The sequence below is a fragment of the Populus alba genome, chromosome 8, assembly GCF_005239225.2.
Source record: "Populus alba chromosome 8, ASM523922v2, whole genome shotgun sequence".
Lineage (NCBI taxonomy): Eukaryota > Viridiplantae > Streptophyta > Magnoliopsida > Malpighiales > Salicaceae > Populus > Populus alba.
Window position 1 is genome coordinate 824,385 of NC_133291.1, and position 19,774 is coordinate 844,158.

A 19,774-nucleotide genomic window follows, 5' to 3' on the forward strand; every position below is an offset into this window, starting at 1 on the left:
TCATTATTTGACTAGAATGAAACCACTAAGATGAAACTAGAATGTTTTTGCCAAAATTTAGGCTGAATTTTTATAATAGGCTAAAATTTTAAACAAGATAAAATTTATTTTGTTTTTTAAATTGAAAAAAAAATTAATTATTATGAATAGAATTAAATTAACAACCTGGCTTGAAATTATTTGAAAAGGGGTTTGAGCTTTTATTATAATTAAATAAGCTTGGTATGGCATAATTATTTAATCCGATAATTTACATATTTAAAACAATCTCTAGATTATCTTAAAAAATTATAATTTAAACACGAATCAATCAATTCATCCAATTATGACCAAAACAATTCAAATTAAATTTTACAAGTATAGTTATAATCAATAAAATCTAATTTAACATTTTATTATTTATTATTTATGGGTTTTTGTTGGTAAAATCAATTCAACGTAATAGATAGTTGTATAAATTATTTCAACAGCATATAAAGATTCAAGTAAAATATATTTTTTTCAATAATAAAAATTATCTTGAAATCAGTTTAGGTTCAATTAAAATTATTTTTTTTCAACAAACTATTTTAAAATTGCACCCTCTACATTAATCTCTAATAAGTTAAAATAAAATATTTCTACTCATAAAATATTTTCACTAATTTCTACTGATAAAACTCTCTTAAGAAATTATTGTTCCAAAAAATAATTGTAATTGTATGTAGCAAGTAGTCCAAACAATATCATAAAAAAATAAAATCAAAATCACTACCAGTTACAAAAACTGGTCTCACTACATGGCATGCTACCATTGGACCAAAAAACCAATCCAACCAACCAAAACATGCCACGTCATAAATCAAATAGACCCTTATCCATCATATAACACTCTCATTTCAAGCTCAAAGAAACTTCCTTTAACGCGTAAAAGAAAAACAGAACCAAAGGCAACAGTCTTCGAAAACAAGAAAATCTCTTTGTTTTTCTCTCTCCCAATTCTCTCTCTCAAGAACTTAATCATTTTGTTTGTTTCTGGAAATATGAAGAGAGTTTTTGGTGTAAAAAAAGATAAAGAACCACCACCTTCAATTCAAGATTCATCAGATAGGGTAACTTTTTCTTGAATTCTCTGTTTGTTTATTTTCAAGGAAGTTTTGAACTTGGATTTAAGTATTCGATTTTTTTTAGATTTCTGACGTGGGTTTTTAATTTGATGATAAAAAAATGTTAGATTAATAAGAGAGGTGAAACAGTAGATGAGAAGATCAAGAAGCTTGATGCAGAACTTGCTAGGTATAAAGAACAGATCAAGAATACAAGACCTGGACCTGCTCAAGAGGCTGTTAAATCTAGAGCTATGAGGGTTCTTAAGCAGAAGAGAATGTGAGTATTTACATTTTCCCCCTTTTTTAATGTGATTTTTGGAGTTAAAGGGCTTGTGGGTTTTGAATTTTGTGATTTAAATAACTGGGTTTCGTTTGTTTTTTACTCTGGATTTGATAATGGTTACTGGGTTGTGATCATAACTTTGAAAGAAACCCTGAGGTTTTCGGATTGTTTTTCAGAATTTGAGCTTCAAAGTTTTCACCTTTTTCGTTGCATTTGAATCACTAAACTGTAGAGATATTGCCTGTTTGGATGTTGACTTAGGGTGGGTACCATGTTTTTTGGGCGTAATGAAATGAAATGGATTGCATTTGCCTAAGTTTAATGCTAGGGTGATGCTATACAGCTTGATTTGTATATTGTTAATTGCCTTAATGGCTTATGTGATCGGTAAATCTGTTGGACAGGTATGAAGGACAGCGTGACATGCTTTATAATCAGACGTTCAACCTTGATCAAGTTGCATTTGCTTCTGAAGGAATTAAAGATGCTCAACAAACTGTATGTTCCAAAACATCGATATAGTTTTAAAAATGTTCATGTTTGGAGTAACTAGTAAAAGTGCCCTATAAAGCATCTGTTTTTGAAACTGAATTGACACTTAAAACCAATTTTTCTTGTGCAAAAAGTAGTGGACAGTAAAGGCATACATGCTATGAATAAGGCATCCCTGCGAGTACTTGTTTGCATGTCGTTTTTGAAGATTCATCTTACACCAGATAGATTTGTGGTTGCATTGGGGATGGGATGCTCACCTTGAGATATTTGTTTGCCTTGGTAGCACCTAAAGGGGCATGGTTCAAGCTGGTGGAGCAATATGTGTAATCCAATGGGAACCTGCAGCCTACCTCATGAGAGGTAGGGGATGAAACATCTACTGCTAGGGAGGGATTGCTTATGATTCATGAACATGGTTTCCACGGTTTCTTGTATCATCAGCATGCATAGCCATTTAGTTTAAGATAAAATATATATGACCACAAGGCATTCTAAGTGAGCGAGTTTAAAAAAAATTTACTTCACTTCTCTCACACATTAATTTTGTGGTGTTCTTTTCAGGTGTCAGCTTTGAAATCTGCCAACAAGGAATTGAAAGGAATGATGAAAACTGTGAAGATTCAAGATATTGATGTATGTAGTCTGTCAATTCTAAAGCCCCTCGTCCTATCCTGTCTTTATGGCTTATCTATTAGGATCTCCTGGGAATCATGATGAACTGATGATAGGTGTTTTGTACCCCCACCCCCTTTTTATTATCTCTCTTTGTGTGTGTAGAACTTGCAAGATGAGATGATGGACTTGATGGATGTTAGTAGTGAAATTCAAGAGACCTTGGGTAGAAGCTACAGCGTTCCAGATGATATTGATGAGGAAGATCTCATGGGTGGTAAGCTTAAGATCATTCAAAGGCTCAATACAGTTTTTTTTGGACAAAATTGAAGTTTTTATTTGCCACTCAGCCAAGATGTTTGAGAAGCAAGTTCTTTAATATTCTATAGCACCTTCAGAAGGAGCACATTTTTGAAAATATTTCCCCTACTCTGCAACAAAAAATTGAAACAGTCGTTCATGCACTGGTTTCAAATAAATAATCCATCTGAAATTTATATCTTATAATTGTTCTATTCATTCGGAATGCAGAACTTGATGCTTTGGAAGCAGATATGGCAATGGAAACTGAATCTGACGGGGTGCCTTCTTATCTGCAACCTGATAAGGAACCTGATCTTGAGTCAGAACTGAACTTGCCTTCGGCACCCACAGGACATGCAGCACCAGCTGGTAGAGGCAATAATCAGGTATTAAATAGTACAGTAAATATATATATTCACTCTAGTGAGTATTGTGAGAAGTATATTGAGTCACATGATTCCTTAAACTCTCGGCGTGTACTAATATTTACCGTTGATTGGGAAGAAACATTTCTCTATTTAATGGGACAGAATACTATCAAAAAAGGAAAACAATGGAGTTTAGATTCCTTCATACAAGCTTAAGAGAACAGCCAGCTTGTTTCCCAGAGTTAAATATGCTGTACCTGCATTTGCCATATGTCTTTCTTGGTGTTTTGCCTAATGCTTCTTTCTTTGAACCTTGATTCTTGACAGGCTGAGGATGAACTGGGCTTACCTGCTGTCCCTCGGGCATCTCTTCGTGGTTAGGCAGTTTCTTTTGTGATCCCTGTGAATGTAATTAAAACTTGGAAGAGCTGTATGCTGCACCCTTGTAAACGTGCATGTTTACCATGATTGATAGGGTGATTTAATTGGTGTTTGGAGGGCTTTAGTCCTTGCAATGATTTAATAATAAGTACTTTAAATACATTTTGTGAAAAGGGATACCTCTGAACAGTTTGGCGATTGGAATATACAACGTTAGATATGTAATGAAGTTGAACTTTTTCACATGTAATTTCTTCATTTTTTTTCAACTTTATATCAATATTTTGATTTTTGAATGTTTATTATAACAAAAGTTAAATGATGTGGGGAAATTACTATAGATTAAGAGATATTTCACTGTGGATTGTAATATTAGTTTTTGTTTTAATTTCTTATTTTTTCGGGAGAGGATAAATATTTTTTTGGTTTTCTTCTACAAGAATATCTAGGTTTTTTCAATTTTTAAAGGTGTGGAAAAATCACTGTAAATCAAGAGATATTTCATTGTGGATTGGAATAATAATTTCATCGTCAGTATCTCATCTTTTTGCGAATAGATAAATGTTTCTTTGATTTTTTTTAATAAGGGTATTCAAGTTTTTTTTTAATTTTCAAGTACAAGTAAATAACGCATTTACTCTCAAAAAAGATTTTTTTTTAAAAAAAAAGCATTGTTTTGAGGGGTATTTTGGTTTTTTATTTTTCATGGGTTTTTTGTGTACTTAAAAGGATTATGAGGGTGTTTTAGTATTTTTCATGTAATATTTTTTATTTTTAATCAAAAAAAATTACCACAACGTGTTTTACATGTCCCAGCGAGTAAGCAGGGTCTATTATAGTTATAAAACCTGACCCGGCTAAGTCCCGGGTTTCATGGGTCAACTCGGGTCAACCCGGAAAATTTTTAAAAAATATATTTAAAGTTTTTCTATTTCATATAAAAAAAATAAAATAAAATAAAAAACAATCCATGTGAATATAAAATATATATGTTGTAAATATGAAGTTTAAAAGAATATTTTAAAAAGTTTTTTATCCCACACTGAAAAGATATTATATTATCATTTTAAGTTGAGAAAACTTAATTTTTTTCTTGTGAACATATAGTATACATACGAAATGGCTTTAAATTTCACATTAAAAAAATAACTTTTTTCCTTAGGAACATAGAATATACACTAAAGGTTTCAAATCTCACATTGAAAAAATAAAATATTTTTCTAGTATTTATATAGTGAACTTTAAAAAGTGTTAATAACCAACTAAAAAATATAAAAAAGAGAGGTATAGGAGAAAAATCACATTTGAAAAAAAAATAAATCAGGTCTCATTCAGTTTACCTGGGTCATGGGTCGACCCGCTGGATCGATTAGGTTTTGTCAGGAAGTTGCATTGACTGATCTTTTGTCTTACCCAGACCGGTCCAGCCACCGGGTCTTAGGTCAACCCGCTGGGCCAGTCCAGGTTTAATAACAATGGTGCCTGTGTTATTAAGGAAGCGTGTAAGATGCTTTTCGGTGGCCAAATTTGATCAATCATCGTATCACTAGATGCACAATCGTGCTCTCTTCTACATTGAGCAGCGCGTATAAACATCATGATTGGATTGTTGCCAGTGATCAATTGTTTGCATTTTTTTTTCTTTTCTCACAACTAAAATGCATCATTATCCTCTATTTGTTTGTCGTTTATTTGGGTCTGACATGGATTGTTAAACCCAAGTGTCTTGGGGGTGGCATTCATGTTTGATGGCAAACTTAGACACCGGTCTAGCAAACCCAAGTGCACAGGTCTGGCATGGTTGCTAAACCCAAGCCGCACGGATCTTGCGAGGCTACTAGACCCATGCGCCTAGGTCTGTCAGGGCCAACTACCGTGGGTTAGGTATGTTTTCCAAACTCAAATAATATGGGTCTGGCATTTTACCAGACTTAACTAAACTTAGGTTATTCATGGTTGTCCAACCCAAACACCTTGAGTCTGGCATGATTGTTGTTGTTGTTGTTGTTGTTAGTATAATTATTATTGTTGTTATTAGTATAATTGTTATTATTATTGTTGTTGTTGTTGTTGTTGTTGTTGTTAGTATGATTATTGTTGTTGTTATTGTTGTTGTTGTTGTTGTTGTTGTTTTTATTCATTATTATTATTGGTGTTGATCTGATTATTCAAGTAACTCGGGTCTAAAAATTATTTATAAACGAAGCATAAATAATTTATAAATTAAAAATCATTATAAAAATCTAATTTAACGTTTTAGATCGAAAAATTCAAATTATATATTTCCATTAAAATAGTTTATTTTTTATGTTTATGAACTTGTTATTCCTTTAATAAAAATTATATCCTCTTTTTTCTCTTTTTTTTAACTATATTTTTTTTAAGTCAATGAATGATTATGACATGACTCAAATGCATGGGCTAACAACCATGCGAGACTCAAGCGACTTAGGTTTAGCGTATTGGGTTTGACATGGTCGTCAGATCCAAATCATCAAAACCTAATGCGCTAGATCTAAGCTGCTTAAAAGGTTTAAAATATTTTCTATATTTTTAATATTTTTTTAAAAAAATAATATTGACCCACCGTGAAGAACAGGTCAATATAGTAATATGCTTGTACATACATAAATGGCATGTTTTCCCTGTGTTCTTGTAATTTTTTCCAATAAATATCAAAATTTTATTGGTTTAAACTCAAATGCAGTAACTCATAAGCAATTCACGTCATGATTATAACATTACTTTGAATTGCATTATTTTAAGAATCTTACATGAAGCATAAAAGAAAAAAAAATTGTACATTTGACATCAGAAAAAAGAGAATTTTATAGTTTTACTATTTGAAATAAATATTGGCTGTTAGGAAATGCCAGCGACCACTAGGATTCTATCCTTTCTCGCATTTCAGATCGCAAAATACCATTGCTGCTCTCCATTCTTCTCTTCCCATGTCAACTATAGCAAAAAACATAACTTTTGAAGACATGCATTTCGAATTTATTGTCCAGCAAGAAATAGGCATTTGTTGCATCAGTCATCATCAATGGGACGATAAAACGCATGTGACACATCTAAATGCCAATTGTGGGGTATAAAATCAAACCTATCTTTGTTATTTTTCCTTTCCTACAATCACTTTAAATCTATAGCTTTCTACCCGCTGAGTATTCTAGTGCAGTAGCGGCACCTAACCGCTCTGATGCCGCAGTTGAATGAGCTAGGAAGGTGTAATTTTCAATGCTTAAAGGTGGGGAGATCTTCTGCAATGAAGCTTTCTTTCATCATTCGTCGTTTAGATTTGAATTCATCAGATTTTATAGAGAGATAAGAGCTTTACTTTAATGATCAAGCACGAGATTGTAACCCATCCATGGATGCAAAGATAATTATGGTGAAAAGATGATGCCACTCCCTGTTATACAAGTCAGTTCACTGGCGGTTCATGTACAGCAAGATGCCCTGGGAGTGCAAGGTATCCTAACCAATATATGACATGATGCAGCAAGGCTGTCTACTTTTTTCACAAAATGACACTGATGAGTAGAAAATCATGTTTGAGATGTATTGTCGAAGCATGGACAAGGACTCCTCTGACTAGTTAAGATTAAGTTTTGCCATCTGCCATGTAACTTCTGATCTAGCTGCCTCCGGAGGGCGACTTGATCTGGAATAATTTCTGAACTTCAAATTTGTGAAACCTAACTTGTTTTTCATTCTCTCAGCTTCCTTCTTCAAAGCCTTATGTTGAGCTGCAAGAAAATGCATGGAAGAAGAAAATAATGTGCTAGGGAAACTTGAGTACCTTATTCCAGTTTCGTACAAGAAAAACTAATAATAAGGAAGCTGTGTTATGTTTCTTTCAAGTTGAAAGAGCTTTGAAATCCTCAAATATTATATTTGGGATGAGTTTTCAAGAAAATCATAGAGATATGAAACTCACCCTCTGCGATCAATTTTTCCTGCCGTATTCTGGCCTCCTGCTGCTTTAATGTGTTGTTTTCCAGGGACAAAGTAGCACGTTTCTGAAGCATAGAAGCAACCTTGACAGCCAACTCTGACTCCAAAGTCTGCAAAGAGTTTATACAGCCCCTGAATTTTTATTTACTAAACAAGAAATTCTTGACAAAATAAAAACTATGAAATTTCTATAGGATATGATTGAAAATTTCTCAACACCAGTTGATAAGATTTAGACTGCGATTTATCATGCACAAAGATTAAAGTTTCCCCATCTGCATCAAGAATAAAATTGCTGCATGCTATCCCTGCAAAGAGAGATTCAATCATACAGAGACTAAAGTGGGAAAAAAATGCCTCATCTCTCAGAGGAATTACCTGCAGAACATTAACAGTTCTTTCAAGTTCAGCAATATACTGGAGTTTACGAACTCTTGAGCGTTGCCCGGAATGCCTATAAAGAAAGCCACCAAAACCAGTAAGATTGTCTCCATGTTTTGCATAACGTTAATGAGAAAAGACGCTAGAAAACATAAAGTTTTAGATCGAATACTTTGTTTGGAAGTGAGAATCTCCTGACTTTCATCTCATGTACAATACAGTTGCAAATAACACCACGCTCTATGTACAATGGTAGGTTTTCCATGATATTCTTCTAGTAAAAACCCTAGGTGTGTACTTCAATTTTCAGTGTCAGCCAGCACCTACAGACTAATCATATACCCTCCTCAAGCACATAGTATGAAGGAGCACATTTCTTAGGGACAGTAGTACAGAATTCTGAGGCTTGCTCTCAGGTAGTAAATTTGGTAGTTGTGCTTCGGTCAATGTTTGTGTCTAGGGACATTTGTAAGGGAAGATTGGTTGGAGATCATCTTGGATGACCATACTAGTTCATGGAGTAGTTCTTACCAGAAAATTAAACGTTCCCCTGGAATTTGTATTGTTTCAAAAGACAATTCGAATCAATACACAGAATGGAAAATCTTACACCTACAAGACAACTGTTCACAAACATGACCAAGACAAGCTTAAATGAAGTTTTTCAGTACAGAACAACATGTGAATGTGAAGAGGGAAGGGGGGACCTGGTATAAAGTGGACACATCATAATCAGCAAGGAAACATAACTACAAATTACTTGAGCAAAGCTGAAACGAGGTTGCTAAATCTTGGTTTAGTACTTCCAAATTAGCCTAACATTGATTCCAAATTGAGCTAAAATATTGTTAACGCAAGCTGGGGCATTAACACACAATCAGAAATCTTCACCAAAATATCAGGGTAATGCAGATGACCATCCTAAGTTTACAACAACAAATGCCTAAAAATTTGAGAAACAGAAAAAATATAGCCTGTGAAATTGCTTAGAAATTGATGTGATAAAAAGAGTAATTACGATTACCTTAGAAATACAAAATAAGCGAGCAATCAAACAAGAGTGTTTCAGATTCTAACCGTTTCACAGGGTTTGTCTCGCCATTGAACTCCCCAGCTGAACCACATGCATTCCCCATTTGATCCAAGGGTTTAATCCCCGAAATGCACAGGCTGCCGTCTACATACTGCAAAGGATTTTGAAATGCATACTCCGATAGTGCTGATGCTATGGCATTTTCCGAGAAGGTCACATTCCCTCTTCTCCTAGGAGAATTAGGACCATACATAGAAGCTGACTCCAGTCCACTACAAGTTTCATTGCCACCTGAAGCAGCTTCATCATTATATGGACTCAAACCTGAAAATGAATCCACAATACCATCCAAGAGGGTGACCGAATCACTGGCCGACCGGCGAAGACACTTTCCTTTTGAATCTGCATCTTCATCACTTAATAAATCATCAAGCCATGCTGGCTTCTCCTCCAGAACTGAACCTTGGGAGGGAGATCTATGGTGTTGCGGACTGGAATCGTGAATTGGATGAGAAACGACATGCTTCCGAAATGGGCAGCGAGGAGGAAGTAGGGATTGCCTTGACATGGTGAAAACCAATAACAGGGTTTTTTCAAGCTTCAACTCTCACAGATATCCATTCTTAGGCCTGTATTGTACGCACCTCTAAAGGAAAGAAAACAACACAACATGTTCCCCCATTCAGCAACTTTAGTGTCATGTCTCTTACAGCATCCTAACCTACCTTATTGGTAGAAAACTTTATAATTAGAAAAGATTTATAGAGCTTGTAAAAGGAATCAAAACAAAGAAGGAAAAGATAGGCAGCAACCAAGATCTGCCAAAAAGCAAAGTCCTTTGCTCCACAAATTTCAAATAAAAGTCCCGGAAGAACAAAAAAAATAATTTCTTCTTTTGCAACCCATTCATTGTTCAAAACAAACACCAAACTTTTGTTGCCTGATGCCAGCCCATTGCAATAATAATAACAGGAAGACATAAGTGATGAACATCGTGGCTTGCAACAAAGGGAGGGTAACAACTTACAGTACAGATTCCCTTCAGTGAGAAATCAAGAGTAAATTGTCTTTAAATGAGTTCGTTACCTTCACCATTAAAATACAGGATTTGACTACGAATGTTTGATTCCTTTTTTTTTTTTTTCTGTATTCTTTCTTTGGCTCATATCACCCTTAAAATCCTGCAAAACAAAGATTTTTCTTTAAAATTTTCTAAAATCCAAAACGATAAGAATCACAGGTTCCCATTATTCTATTTTCCCGCTTTCACTGTTTCACTCACTGTCTAGGCAACCAAACTCGAGACTAGGAAAAACCCAGAACCATAAATTATCGGTCTACTTCTGCATTTAACATTTCTTGCAAAAAAAAAAAACCAAGAAGAAGAAGAAGAAGAAGAATTGACTTTCATAGACGAATTAAAACTTCAAAGCTAATAAATGTAATATAATCAATGCAACAGTGACACCATAGAGTAGAAAGATTCAAACTTCACTGAAATCAAAATACAAAAAATAGTAAGAAAAAAAAACAACGTAACATGCATAAGAAGGAATCAAGAGAGAAAATAAAAACCCTGAAACAAAATCAAATTTCTCAAGAAGAAAATGTAATAAAGAACCAAAACACTAGAAGAAAAAAAAAGAAAAAGAAAAAGAAAAATAAAAATAAACCATGAAGTTTAAAACTTGGACTCACCTTTCGTACTTGCTGTTAAAAATATCTTCACCAACAAGGAGGGAAAGGGAGAGGAAGGAAGGTGAGGGAATAGTTAAGGTGCCAAGGAGGCAAGGGACCCTTCGTAAATCTTGCAAAAATAAATACTAAGACAAAAAACTACTACAGTGCACTACACCACACAACGCCACGCAAAGGAGAGTAGCTCTACTAAACTCAGTGACTCGGTCACTCCCATTTGCTGCTGTTTGTGGGATACAGCAAGATGGGAGAGTACGGATTGTGGGTCCTCTGCTTTGGTTGGTCATGTCAGCCTTTCACTTTTCCTCCTTGGTTAGCAAAACCAGATATAGAAATTTGGAGTTTATTTTTATTTTATTTTCTTTTTCAAGGCAGAGCTAATAAATATGAAAGCAAAGATATGGTAGCACGATTTTCTATGCTGCTTTAAGGTTTTTGTCCCGCCAGATCCTCGGTGATCATCTGTATTTGCTCGTGTAATCCATGAATAATTTAGCTAAAAATGCTAAACTATTATTTTATGACGACATATTTAACCCAAAAAAACATGTGTGTGTGTGAAGGTAGATTGTTTTTATTATGAAAATGGATATTCTTGGATTTGTTTATTCATCAATCAAAATTAAATATGTTTTTCTAAACATAATATTAATGACACATCCTTTAATTGTATTTATAAAAATTTAATGATTTTTTAATATAAATTCTGAGATTTAAATTCAAAAAAATTGCATATCTTAAATATTCCAATAATTTGATTTAATAATTTTTTAATTAAGATATATTTTTAATCTCACTATAGTAATTCACGAGTTCATTTCTTAATCTATAATTAGATTCTCAATACTTTAATAATGATATATTGTTTAAAAAAATTATAAATTATATATATAATATTAACATATATATTTGAATTAGTTTACACATAACTTAATTAATTTTATAAATTCTAAAATTAATAATCATATAAATTTTTAATACTATTATTAGTATATCTTTTTGATGAAGTGGTGGAAGCAATTCAAATTAACTTTTATACATCATATTAGATTATCTTTTATAGAATATCAAGCAACTATTTATATTTATACAATTACTTTATATAGTCAAGATTCCTTAATAAATGCAAATCAGCAAAAATAGCCAATCATGTAAATTATGTAATAGATTTTTGTCCCACTAGACCGTGGTTTAGCGTGACGGGTAGGTAACCTAACCCGTTTCTCACCTTCGATGCACGTGGAAAATCTTTTGTTGCTGTCACTGCTTAAAATAAATCGCTTGCGGGAAAGAAAAGAATCCTAGAACCTGGAGAATATTAGAGTAGGTTATAAACCAGTCCTTTTAGTTTTACAAAAGTAACTAATAATCCATGTAGTTTAGAAATTAATTAATTAAATTAAGTGTCGATCGTGCTTGATTTAATGTTTTTTATTCTTAAAAGTATTCTATTTTCTTAGGATATTTGCACACGACTTTCTTCTTCTTTTTATTTTTTTTTTATTTAAAAAAAAATCAAAAAGAAACATAACATATGAATTTAAAAACATGAGGCTGGTTGGTTATTTTATAAAACTAAATGTCTCATGCAAGACTATCTATTAATTAATTCATTCAAGTTTTATAAAATCTTAGCGCTATTAAAAGTTTATATTATTATTAAATTTTAGGACTCGTGATATTAGTTGAGATACAGACAAACTAGTCTAAATACCTATATTAATTAAAAAAAAACTTAATGTACTAATTTATAATTCACTTAAAATATTAATATTACTTTAATAAATTTTTTTAACTTACTTTAACTGCATGTTATATGAAGAAAAAAAACAATTATTTTATTTCTGGACTAAATCTTCCAGATTCACGGCCATAAAAAAACACTCGAGCTGAAGATTTTGCTTTTTCTTGACGAATATCGATAACCCAATTTGGGAGCATCTTAAAATTTTGCTATTAATGACTATGCAGTAAGATTAGTGATAGAGCACAGCTTGATGTGACATTGATATTTCCAAAAGGTAAAACAAGTAGCTAGCACTTAAAATTAAAAACAATTCTTGTTGACAATTCATGGCAGTAACTTTACAAATTCCTTCTTGGATTGGAGGCCTGGTTTGTTGTGGGTATTTTTGAAAAGGTTGTGCTTGGGCATCCCCGTTACTTTTAAAAAGTTACAAATTATATTTCTGGAGAACAAAATAACTATAATATTAATTTTTAAAATATTACAAGACACTTGAAAATTAGTATCACGAATAAAATCTTTTTTTTTTTAAAGTGTAGTAAAGGTTTTGTTTTAACTTTGAAGTGTGTAATTTAATTGGTTAGGTGCTGAGTTTGTTCTTTATAAATCACCAGTTCAAGCCCAATAAACCTTGAGACCGTTATAGTTGTTAATTTCAAAGTCTGTGGTAGTAATAGAGATGCTCAAACTAACTCGTACACCCGCGTTAATCTAAAAAAAATTACAAATTATATTCATTGAGAGCAAAATAACTATAACATTAATTTTTAAAATATTGCAAAACACTTGAAAATTATTACCACGAATAAATACCTTTTTGGAAGTATAATAAAGATTATGTTTTAAAATATTGTCATATTAAAAGAATAAAAAAAAAACTAAAAAAAATAACTTTTTTTAAATCAAATTTTAGACAAACACACCCTTAAAAAACAAAACCAGATTCGAAATCTTTATTCCAAAAACCGGCACTTTAAACATTTAATAATCATAGAAAAGTGGAACCACTCACCTACTTGCTCGATTGTTTCTATAACATGTTCATTAAGTTAATTGACGTGACTAATCAAGTGCAATACAACTAAACACTTTGATGATTAAACACTCCATAATACCACCACCAAATCTTTCTAGATTCTTCGGAGCTCCGATGCTGGCCGTCCTGCGACGAGGCACCAAGAAAAAAAAAGGTAGGGATATCTTGCTGCTGAATATATCTTGGTTGGTGAGTGAGATGAGACAAGTTGTCAAGTTGACATGATTAATTTCTTAATGCAAGTTGTTAAGCTTTGCTTAAAGGGCTAATGAGTTTTAAGCTTTCGATGCTCATTGGTGCTCAACCCTAGATGATAAGACCACCCATCGTCGAAATAAAGCTAGCAAAGATGATAACCATCTAGGTGGTGGCCTAGTGGCGAAAGCTTGAGACCAAGAGGTTTGCTCCCTCTGTGGTCTCAGGTTCAAACCCCAGATTGCTCATATGATGGCCACTGGAGGCTTACATGGTCGTTAACTTCAGGGCCCGTGGGATTAGTCGAGGTGCGCGCAAGCTGGCCCGGACACCCACGTTAATCAAAAAAAAAAAAAAAAAAAAAAGCTAGCAAAGATGATGGTCTACGAGTTTATCGCAACTTGGTTTCATAGTATATAATATAGTAAATCAATCAGTCCATGTAGCATCACGAATAATTAACACGTATTTATCACATTTTATTTTATATTATTTTTTTCAAAAACAATGTTTTTTTCCCATAATTATTTCTATCGGCTTGAAGCCCTGTTACCTTTAGAAATGGACCCATTAGGCCCAAATATAGAACAGGCTAGGTTCTAGCCCACATGAGTTTGTTTTAATGAGAATAGCTGAATATTTGATGATACAAACAGTTTTTTCACAACGGACATGACAACTTCAATGATTAAAACAATCTTTTGATCCCAAGAACATTGCATTGTTTTGACGAAATTCACATAAAAGCATCCAGTGTCAACCTCCATTTCTTACCCTCTCACCATCCTTGTTAACCTCCAGATCCTTGCGCCTCTCCAAGCTACATCTCCATGCCACTTCATCAATCTCACCTTCATTGTTAAAAGACCCTTCAAGAAAGGAAGCCTGCCTTTTCACCTGTACTATGGGATCCCTTTTGAGCTCTTCATATTGCAAGAACAATATCTCACGAGGCATTTTTATTGCTCTCTATACCCAATACTGTAAAACAAGGTCATGAAAGGGTCCAAAACCATGAACTCCCTTACAACTGCTTTCTCCAATGAAAATGGAGGCTGGTTAGGCCCGGGATTTATTGAGAAATGCCACACTGATACCAATGTATCTTTCGGGTTTCGAGTAATGTAAACTATTTTGCACTCAGAATTTTTCATCGAATCCGGCTGCAAACTATAAGGAAAATGAGTGTGAAATGATCGAGTCCGACAGAAAACTAGGGGTGAATAAAAAAAAATGAGAAATCAAGAAAACTTAAAAAAAAAAATTAAAAAAAACCGAAAAAAAATAGATTAAAATTTTGAAAAAACCAACAAGTTTGGTTTGGTATCGATTTTATAAGCCTAAAACCAAACCGAACAAAAAAAACAGAGCCAAACCAAAAAAACCGAGATAAAACTGAAAAAACCGAGTCAAGCCGAAAAAAACCGAGTCAAACCAGTTTGAACTGGTTTTTTTCCTAAAAGAACCAAACTGAACTGAAACTGGCCGGTTCGAACTTGTTTCGGTTTGGTTTCGATTTCTTTTCTTAAAAAAATTTAATTTTTTTTTTTTTTAATAAAAATCAAAACAAATGTAATTTGATCACCTCAACAGAAAACTATTAAGGTGATGAGAGTGAAATAATGTAGGAGACCTGACAGATCAGGCTGTAAATGATCACGGTACAACTTGCCTTCCAAATGTTGGACACAAGCACGAAGATCGGTTCTAGCTAGGGATCCTCTGCCTCCTCACCATCTCCTTAGGATGCTGTCTCATGATGCGATGACAAAGGGCTTCGACTCATGTAGTCCCAGTTTTTATGGAGGATGTCGAGATGACATCATGCCATTATAGAATCGACAAGCTGATGACGGGACCAAAATCCATCAATTTGGTAAAGATCAACTACTTCCCAGAACATTTATCTCCAAGGCCCATCATGCTCTTAGAGACAATTGAATCTGTAGTGACCAGGACACAAAGTTGACTCAAGACAGTCCTCTGGGTAGCATGGGCTCAACTCGTCTTCTGTACCTTTTGATTGTTGTTTTTGTTTATCCTGCTCGTGTCCCTTTATACAAGAAAAAGAGAGAATCCAAAGCCATCCCTTACCACGTTGACTGTTTTCAAGCAGTATTATGCTTCAATTTACAAGAAAACAAGAGGCTAATGACAATTTCTGTTTAGGAATAGTTGATAACATTAAGTTAATCCTTAGCGGCAGAAGGAATACTCTTTTTTTAATCATCAGGCTAACATGTTGGTTCTCAATGAGTGTTCTCCAACAGAGGTATAAATCGCCCAAAAGTTTCCCAGCAGAAGAGAACCCGAGAACCTGTGCTCGCCACATAAATCAGAAGCTAGTTACAATCACCATGGGCAAACACTAAAACACCATTTACTTTGAACAAGACAGAGAAGACACAGCATGAGCAAGGGGGCTTCATTTCCCGATGGAAGATCTCAACCTTTTACATTAGGAAAAAGAAAGGCATTGAACCTTTGCCTCCACTCTTTATGCTCTAAAAGTCTCACACTCCATTCACTTTTGTAAAAATAAACAAAAGCACAAGTGTTTTAGTATTATATACAATATACAACAAGACATTACGACTCCATTTTCTGTACAAACAACTCTGAAAAAAACTTCACCAGATTACATTGGGCTGGGTCTTTTTCCCTTCACACCAACATAATTCTTCCTCATCCACTCCACTCCACTCCACTCACAAATGTCCAAACAAAGTTCAACGGTTCCTTCAGCCAAAACCTGCAGAACAATATTTTCACAAAGAAGATCACGTGAGCTAGCATGCTACACTGAAGAATTTTACATTAATTCATTAGTCAAAAGGACCATGGACCATAACGCACGTGAACTCTTGAGTCAAGGGTTTTGTCCTAACTCCAGTAATGTTTGTTTTTCGTTTGAAAAATATTTTAAAAAAAATTTAAATTTTTATTTGTTTGTTTCAAATTATTTTGATGTAATAATATCAAAAATTATTTAAAAAAAAAAAAAAACATTATTACCACTGCGTAATCCTACACTGCAACTTGCAAATGACCATGCCGACACCACTCTTGTCATGGCTCAAAACACAACCTTCGGAATATGAAAACATGTATTGTTTTCCCGATGAAGCACGGGCCCAAAAGTCAAAAATCAAAACCCCACAAAAGAAAAAGAGAGTAAACTTTTGACATTTGACATTTGTAAACTTTTTGAACAACTTCATTTACAACAACATTGTAAGAGAACAGGAGATTCAAGTTCCTCAGCTTATTTTTTAAAAAAAGAAGAAGAAGAAGAAGAAGAAACAAAAATTCTCACTAATTGAATTTAAACAGGTCATCTATTTCCAAAATGATACAATATTTCCACCTAGATTCAAAAGCAAACTTTTAAATTTTCCATCTTCTTTGCAGTAAAGGATATCAACTACAAGTTTCTTTGCAGTAAAGGATATCAACTACAAGTTTTCCTTACAATTAACCAGAGGAGAAAACCAGCTAAGCACCTAAGCAAAATGCAGGTCTTAAATCTGCTTCAACATTCTCTTTATTACACCAAAGTTTAGGCGTTAAATCTGCCAATTTTTTCTTGCGAATTTAAGGCTGCCTTGATTACTACAGGAAAGCAAGATTAAAACTGACCAAAACCCATAATTACATCCTAGGTCCCCAGAGAAAACGTGCCCTGTAAACTATCGTGAGTCAAGTCCCCACAAACTTAATGAGGAATCAATTCTTTTCTTGAAAAGGCACTCTTCTAGCATGATCCTTTGCCCTTTGCGTTAGCTATAATTTATAAGCATAATTGCACATAGGTCAGCTGTTACATCAAAATTGCTAGCCTAAAAAGACTATAATCAAAATCTCTCCGTCACCCTAAATATATAAAAATAAAAGACTAAAAAGCTAGCAGAATTGTTAGCTGCATTACATAAGCTAATACTTAAAAACAATATATTATAACCAACAAAAGTCACTTCCTATAACCAACATGTCGAGAATCAATTGGTTCAAAATCTAATTGATTTTAAAGCAACGAAAGTTATAATTGCCTTCTATTTTTCAATTAGTGGGAAAACTATGGTAGCAGAATCACCTTTTCTAGTATAATCAGAAACCAGACAAGAAAAAATAAAAAATCCGACTATGGACCGACCTCAGCCTTTATTCGTGGTAGGGGTTGATTTTTAAATTATTTTGATTAGAAAATACATTTAAATATTATCTTTTTATTTTTTAAATTTTATTTTTGATTTTAGTACATTTGATTTGAAAATTAAAAAAAATTCATTTAAAACAAAAAAATAAAAAAAAATCATTTTTTTTTTCAAAAATACTATTAAAAATCAAACAGGCTCTAAACCCATTTGGGACTGAGATTGGACAAGCGAAATGCATCAAGAGGATGCTTTTTCAATCAACATCGATTTCAATTGTAATGTCAAACACGCACACATGGACTGCTGGCCAAAGTCTAAAAAGCAAAAAAGAAGGCAATACCATAGCAAGTAATAATTCTGTACTGCTTACTTTACTTACCTTTGCTCACTCCTTTTTCAATCCTTGAAAATCACATCATCTGCAATTTCCATCAATGGCTTCAAGCAACCAGGAGCAAATTTTCTTGCAAAAAAATAAGAGTAACTTGAATTGGACAGTCTCAATCTATGCACCAAATTTGGTGAAACCTCTTCTGCTTGATACAGATGAGGGTGCCCATCAAAGGAATCAGTCCAATCAACATTTGTTAATGTGTACTGACTGCATCCTCTAGGATCCTTCATTGACAAAAGTGTTGGAAAGTAGTGTTCTTCAGGGTAACAGGACTCTATATTCAAGCAAGGCAGCTTGAACTTTCTCCACAACTTTCTATCCTTGAGTACAAGAAAAGCATGCCTTTTTGCAAGCACAAAAAACTGAGACCCAACCCTAAATTTCTCAAATGGGATTTCTGGTAGCATACTGTTTTCCCCTCTAGCATTGTATCTATCAGGCAAGTTGGGATCTTGGGAGAGAATTTCAATGAAGCTTTGATGATGAGATTGAGCTGTGAAAGCTTCCAAAATGCTGTGGCCAAAAAGGGTAGTGTACATGTATTGAAATGAATGCAGAGGGACGCAGTGTTGAGAAACAAGAGCAAAGTAATGATTAAAAGGGTCATCGAGAATGGCTCTAGCTAGAAGTCTTTTTTCTGCAGAGATTAAAGAAGGAGAGCCCCTTTCTGTTTTCTTGCCGGGGATGAACTGATCCTTGAAAATCCCATCTGGATTTGAGACTTTACTAAATGGATCCGCATGCACATAGATGTTGTAAAGATTGCTGTAGCCCCGGAAAAAACGCTCCCACAGAGGAGCAAAAGAGAGATCAGAGTTTGTAAGGAAAAGAAAGGCTATTTTAGGAGTAGGGTTCTTAGTGGATAAGTGGGAGGTAGTTGTGCAAGGCTTAAGGGCTTTCTTGAAAAGAGTAAGATCATCAAGTTCATCTAAAGGGATGTTTTGGGGGTTTTGCAGAGGAAGGATTTGAGGGGAGAAGAGGTAGATGAGGGAAAAGGAAAGCAAGAGTGAAAAGGAGTACATAATTGGAGAGGACAACATGGTGTAAGTGTTTTTGTGCGTGGTTTAGTTTCCAAATAGGTCACTAAGGATTCTGCCTGTGTGGATGCTATTTTTGAGCTTTGCTTGAAGACATTGGAGCAGGAAGATGGGGTTGAACTGTTGAGGCTCTTGAAGGGAAGAAGATAAAGCTAAAATATGTTAAAGTGAAAAAAAAAAAAAAAAAAAAAAAGTAATGGGAAGAGATTAGAGTTTGTGGCTTCAGTGGATTACTGCTGATAAGATGCGGATATCAAACGATTCATGGAGTGTACCAAAAGACAAAGAAGGGAAAGAGAAGGGTGGCGTGATGTTAGAAATTTGATGATGATAGTACTGTTTAGTAATGTGATTCACTCATATTTTGTAAATATTTTATTTTAAAAATATATATATCTTTTTTACTTTATATTAAAAGTAAAATTTTAAAAAATATTATTTTAATATATTTCTTATAAAAAAACTTAAAAAAAACAATATTCAAAGATTTGCAAGATATTTCAGATATCTATGGCTATTTTTCTTCGGGGAGGGAAGGGCTAGGAAGGGAACAGTGAGATGGGAAGGCTATTTATGGCAGGGACTGCTTCTGTCTCTTCAGATGTG

General features: G+C 33.8%; 3 protein-coding genes across 10 annotated transcripts; 1 reads left to right on the forward strand and 2 right to left on the reverse strand.

The window, feature by feature from the left end:
• The first annotated feature begins 889 nt into the window (after positions 1–889).
• Positions 890–3,799, forward strand: LOC118045183 (vacuolar protein sorting-associated protein 60.2). Its single transcript, XM_035053748.2, has 7 exons — positions 890–1,091; positions 1,214–1,365; positions 1,776–1,869; positions 2,428–2,499; positions 2,644–2,755; positions 3,010–3,167; positions 3,477–3,799. The coding sequence occupies exons 1-7, from the start codon at positions 1,023–1,025 to the stop codon at positions 3,528–3,530; spliced, it is 711 nt and encodes a 236-aa protein (XP_034909639.1). The 5' UTR covers positions 890–1,022; the 3' UTR covers positions 3,531–3,799.
• A 3,089-nt stretch (positions 3,800–6,888) lies between these two features.
• On the reverse strand, positions 6,889–10,889 carry LOC118045181 (uncharacterized protein At4g06598). Of its 7 annotated transcripts, none has more exons than XM_035053747.2 (6): positions 10,603–10,889; positions 9,991–10,085; positions 8,949–9,550; positions 7,869–7,944; positions 7,474–7,600; positions 6,889–7,282 (listed from the first exon to the last, which is right to left on the reverse strand). In XM_035053747.2, exons 3-6 carry the CDS (start codon positions 9,470–9,472, stop codon positions 7,128–7,130), a joined length of 882 nt encoding a protein of 293 aa, XP_034909638.1. In that variant the 5' UTR covers positions 9,473–9,550; positions 9,991–10,085; positions 10,603–10,889; the 3' UTR covers positions 6,889–7,127. The 7 variants fall into 7 exon arrangements, with proteins under 7 accessions (XP_034909638.1, XP_034909630.1, XP_034909632.1 ...); XM_035053739.2 differs by having other exon boundaries at positions 8,949–9,625; positions 10,603–10,888; XM_035053741.2 differs by having other exon boundaries at positions 8,949–9,629; positions 10,603–10,888.
• A 5,102-nt stretch (positions 10,890–15,991) lies between these two features.
• Positions 15,992–19,423, reverse strand: LOC118045180 (glycosyltransferase BC10). 2 transcript variants are annotated; one of them, XM_073411107.1, is made up of 2 exons: positions 18,108–19,423; positions 15,992–16,332 (listed from the first exon to the last, which is right to left on the reverse strand). In XM_073411107.1, exon 1 carries the CDS (start codon positions 19,169–19,171, stop codon positions 18,134–18,136), a length of 1,038 nt encoding a protein of 345 aa, XP_073267208.1. In that variant the 5' UTR covers positions 19,172–19,423; the 3' UTR covers positions 15,992–16,332; positions 18,108–18,133. The 2 variants fall into 2 exon arrangements, with proteins under 2 accessions (XP_073267208.1, XP_034909629.1); XM_035053738.2 differs by having other exon boundaries at positions 18,117–19,417.
• Between the last annotated feature and the right edge of the window lie 351 nt (positions 19,424–19,774).

Bases quoted from the DNA above. Each gene is read 5' to 3' on its own strand.
- LOC118045183 (XM_035053748.2), top strand. From the start codon at position 1,023: ATGAAGAGAGTTTTTGGTGTAAAAAAAGATAAAGAACCACCACCTTCA. The intron at 2,500-2,643 runs GTATGTAGTCTG...TTGTGTGTGTAG, and splicing joins TGAAGATTCAAGATATTGAT to AACTTGCAAGATGAGATGAT. The intron at 3,168-3,476 runs GTATTAAATAGT...GATTCTTGACAG, and splicing joins CTGGTAGAGGCAATAATCAG to GCTGAGGATGAACTGGGCTT.
- LOC118045181 (XM_035053746.2), bottom strand. From the start codon at position 9,472: ATGTCAAGGCAATCCCTACTTCCTCCTCGCTGCCCATTTCGGAAGCAT. The intron at 7,945-8,948 runs GTTAGAATCTGA...CTTTCTTTATAG, and splicing joins GAGACAAACCCTGTGAAACG to GCATTCCGGGCAACGCTCAA. The intron at 7,283-7,473 runs GTGAGTTTCATA...ATTTTCTTGCAG, and splicing joins GGAAAAATTGATCGCAGAGG to CTCAACATAAGGCTTTGAAG.
- LOC118045180 (XM_073411107.1), bottom strand. From the start codon at position 19,171: ATGTTGTCCTCTCCAATTATGTACTCCTTTTCACTCTTGCTTTCCTTT.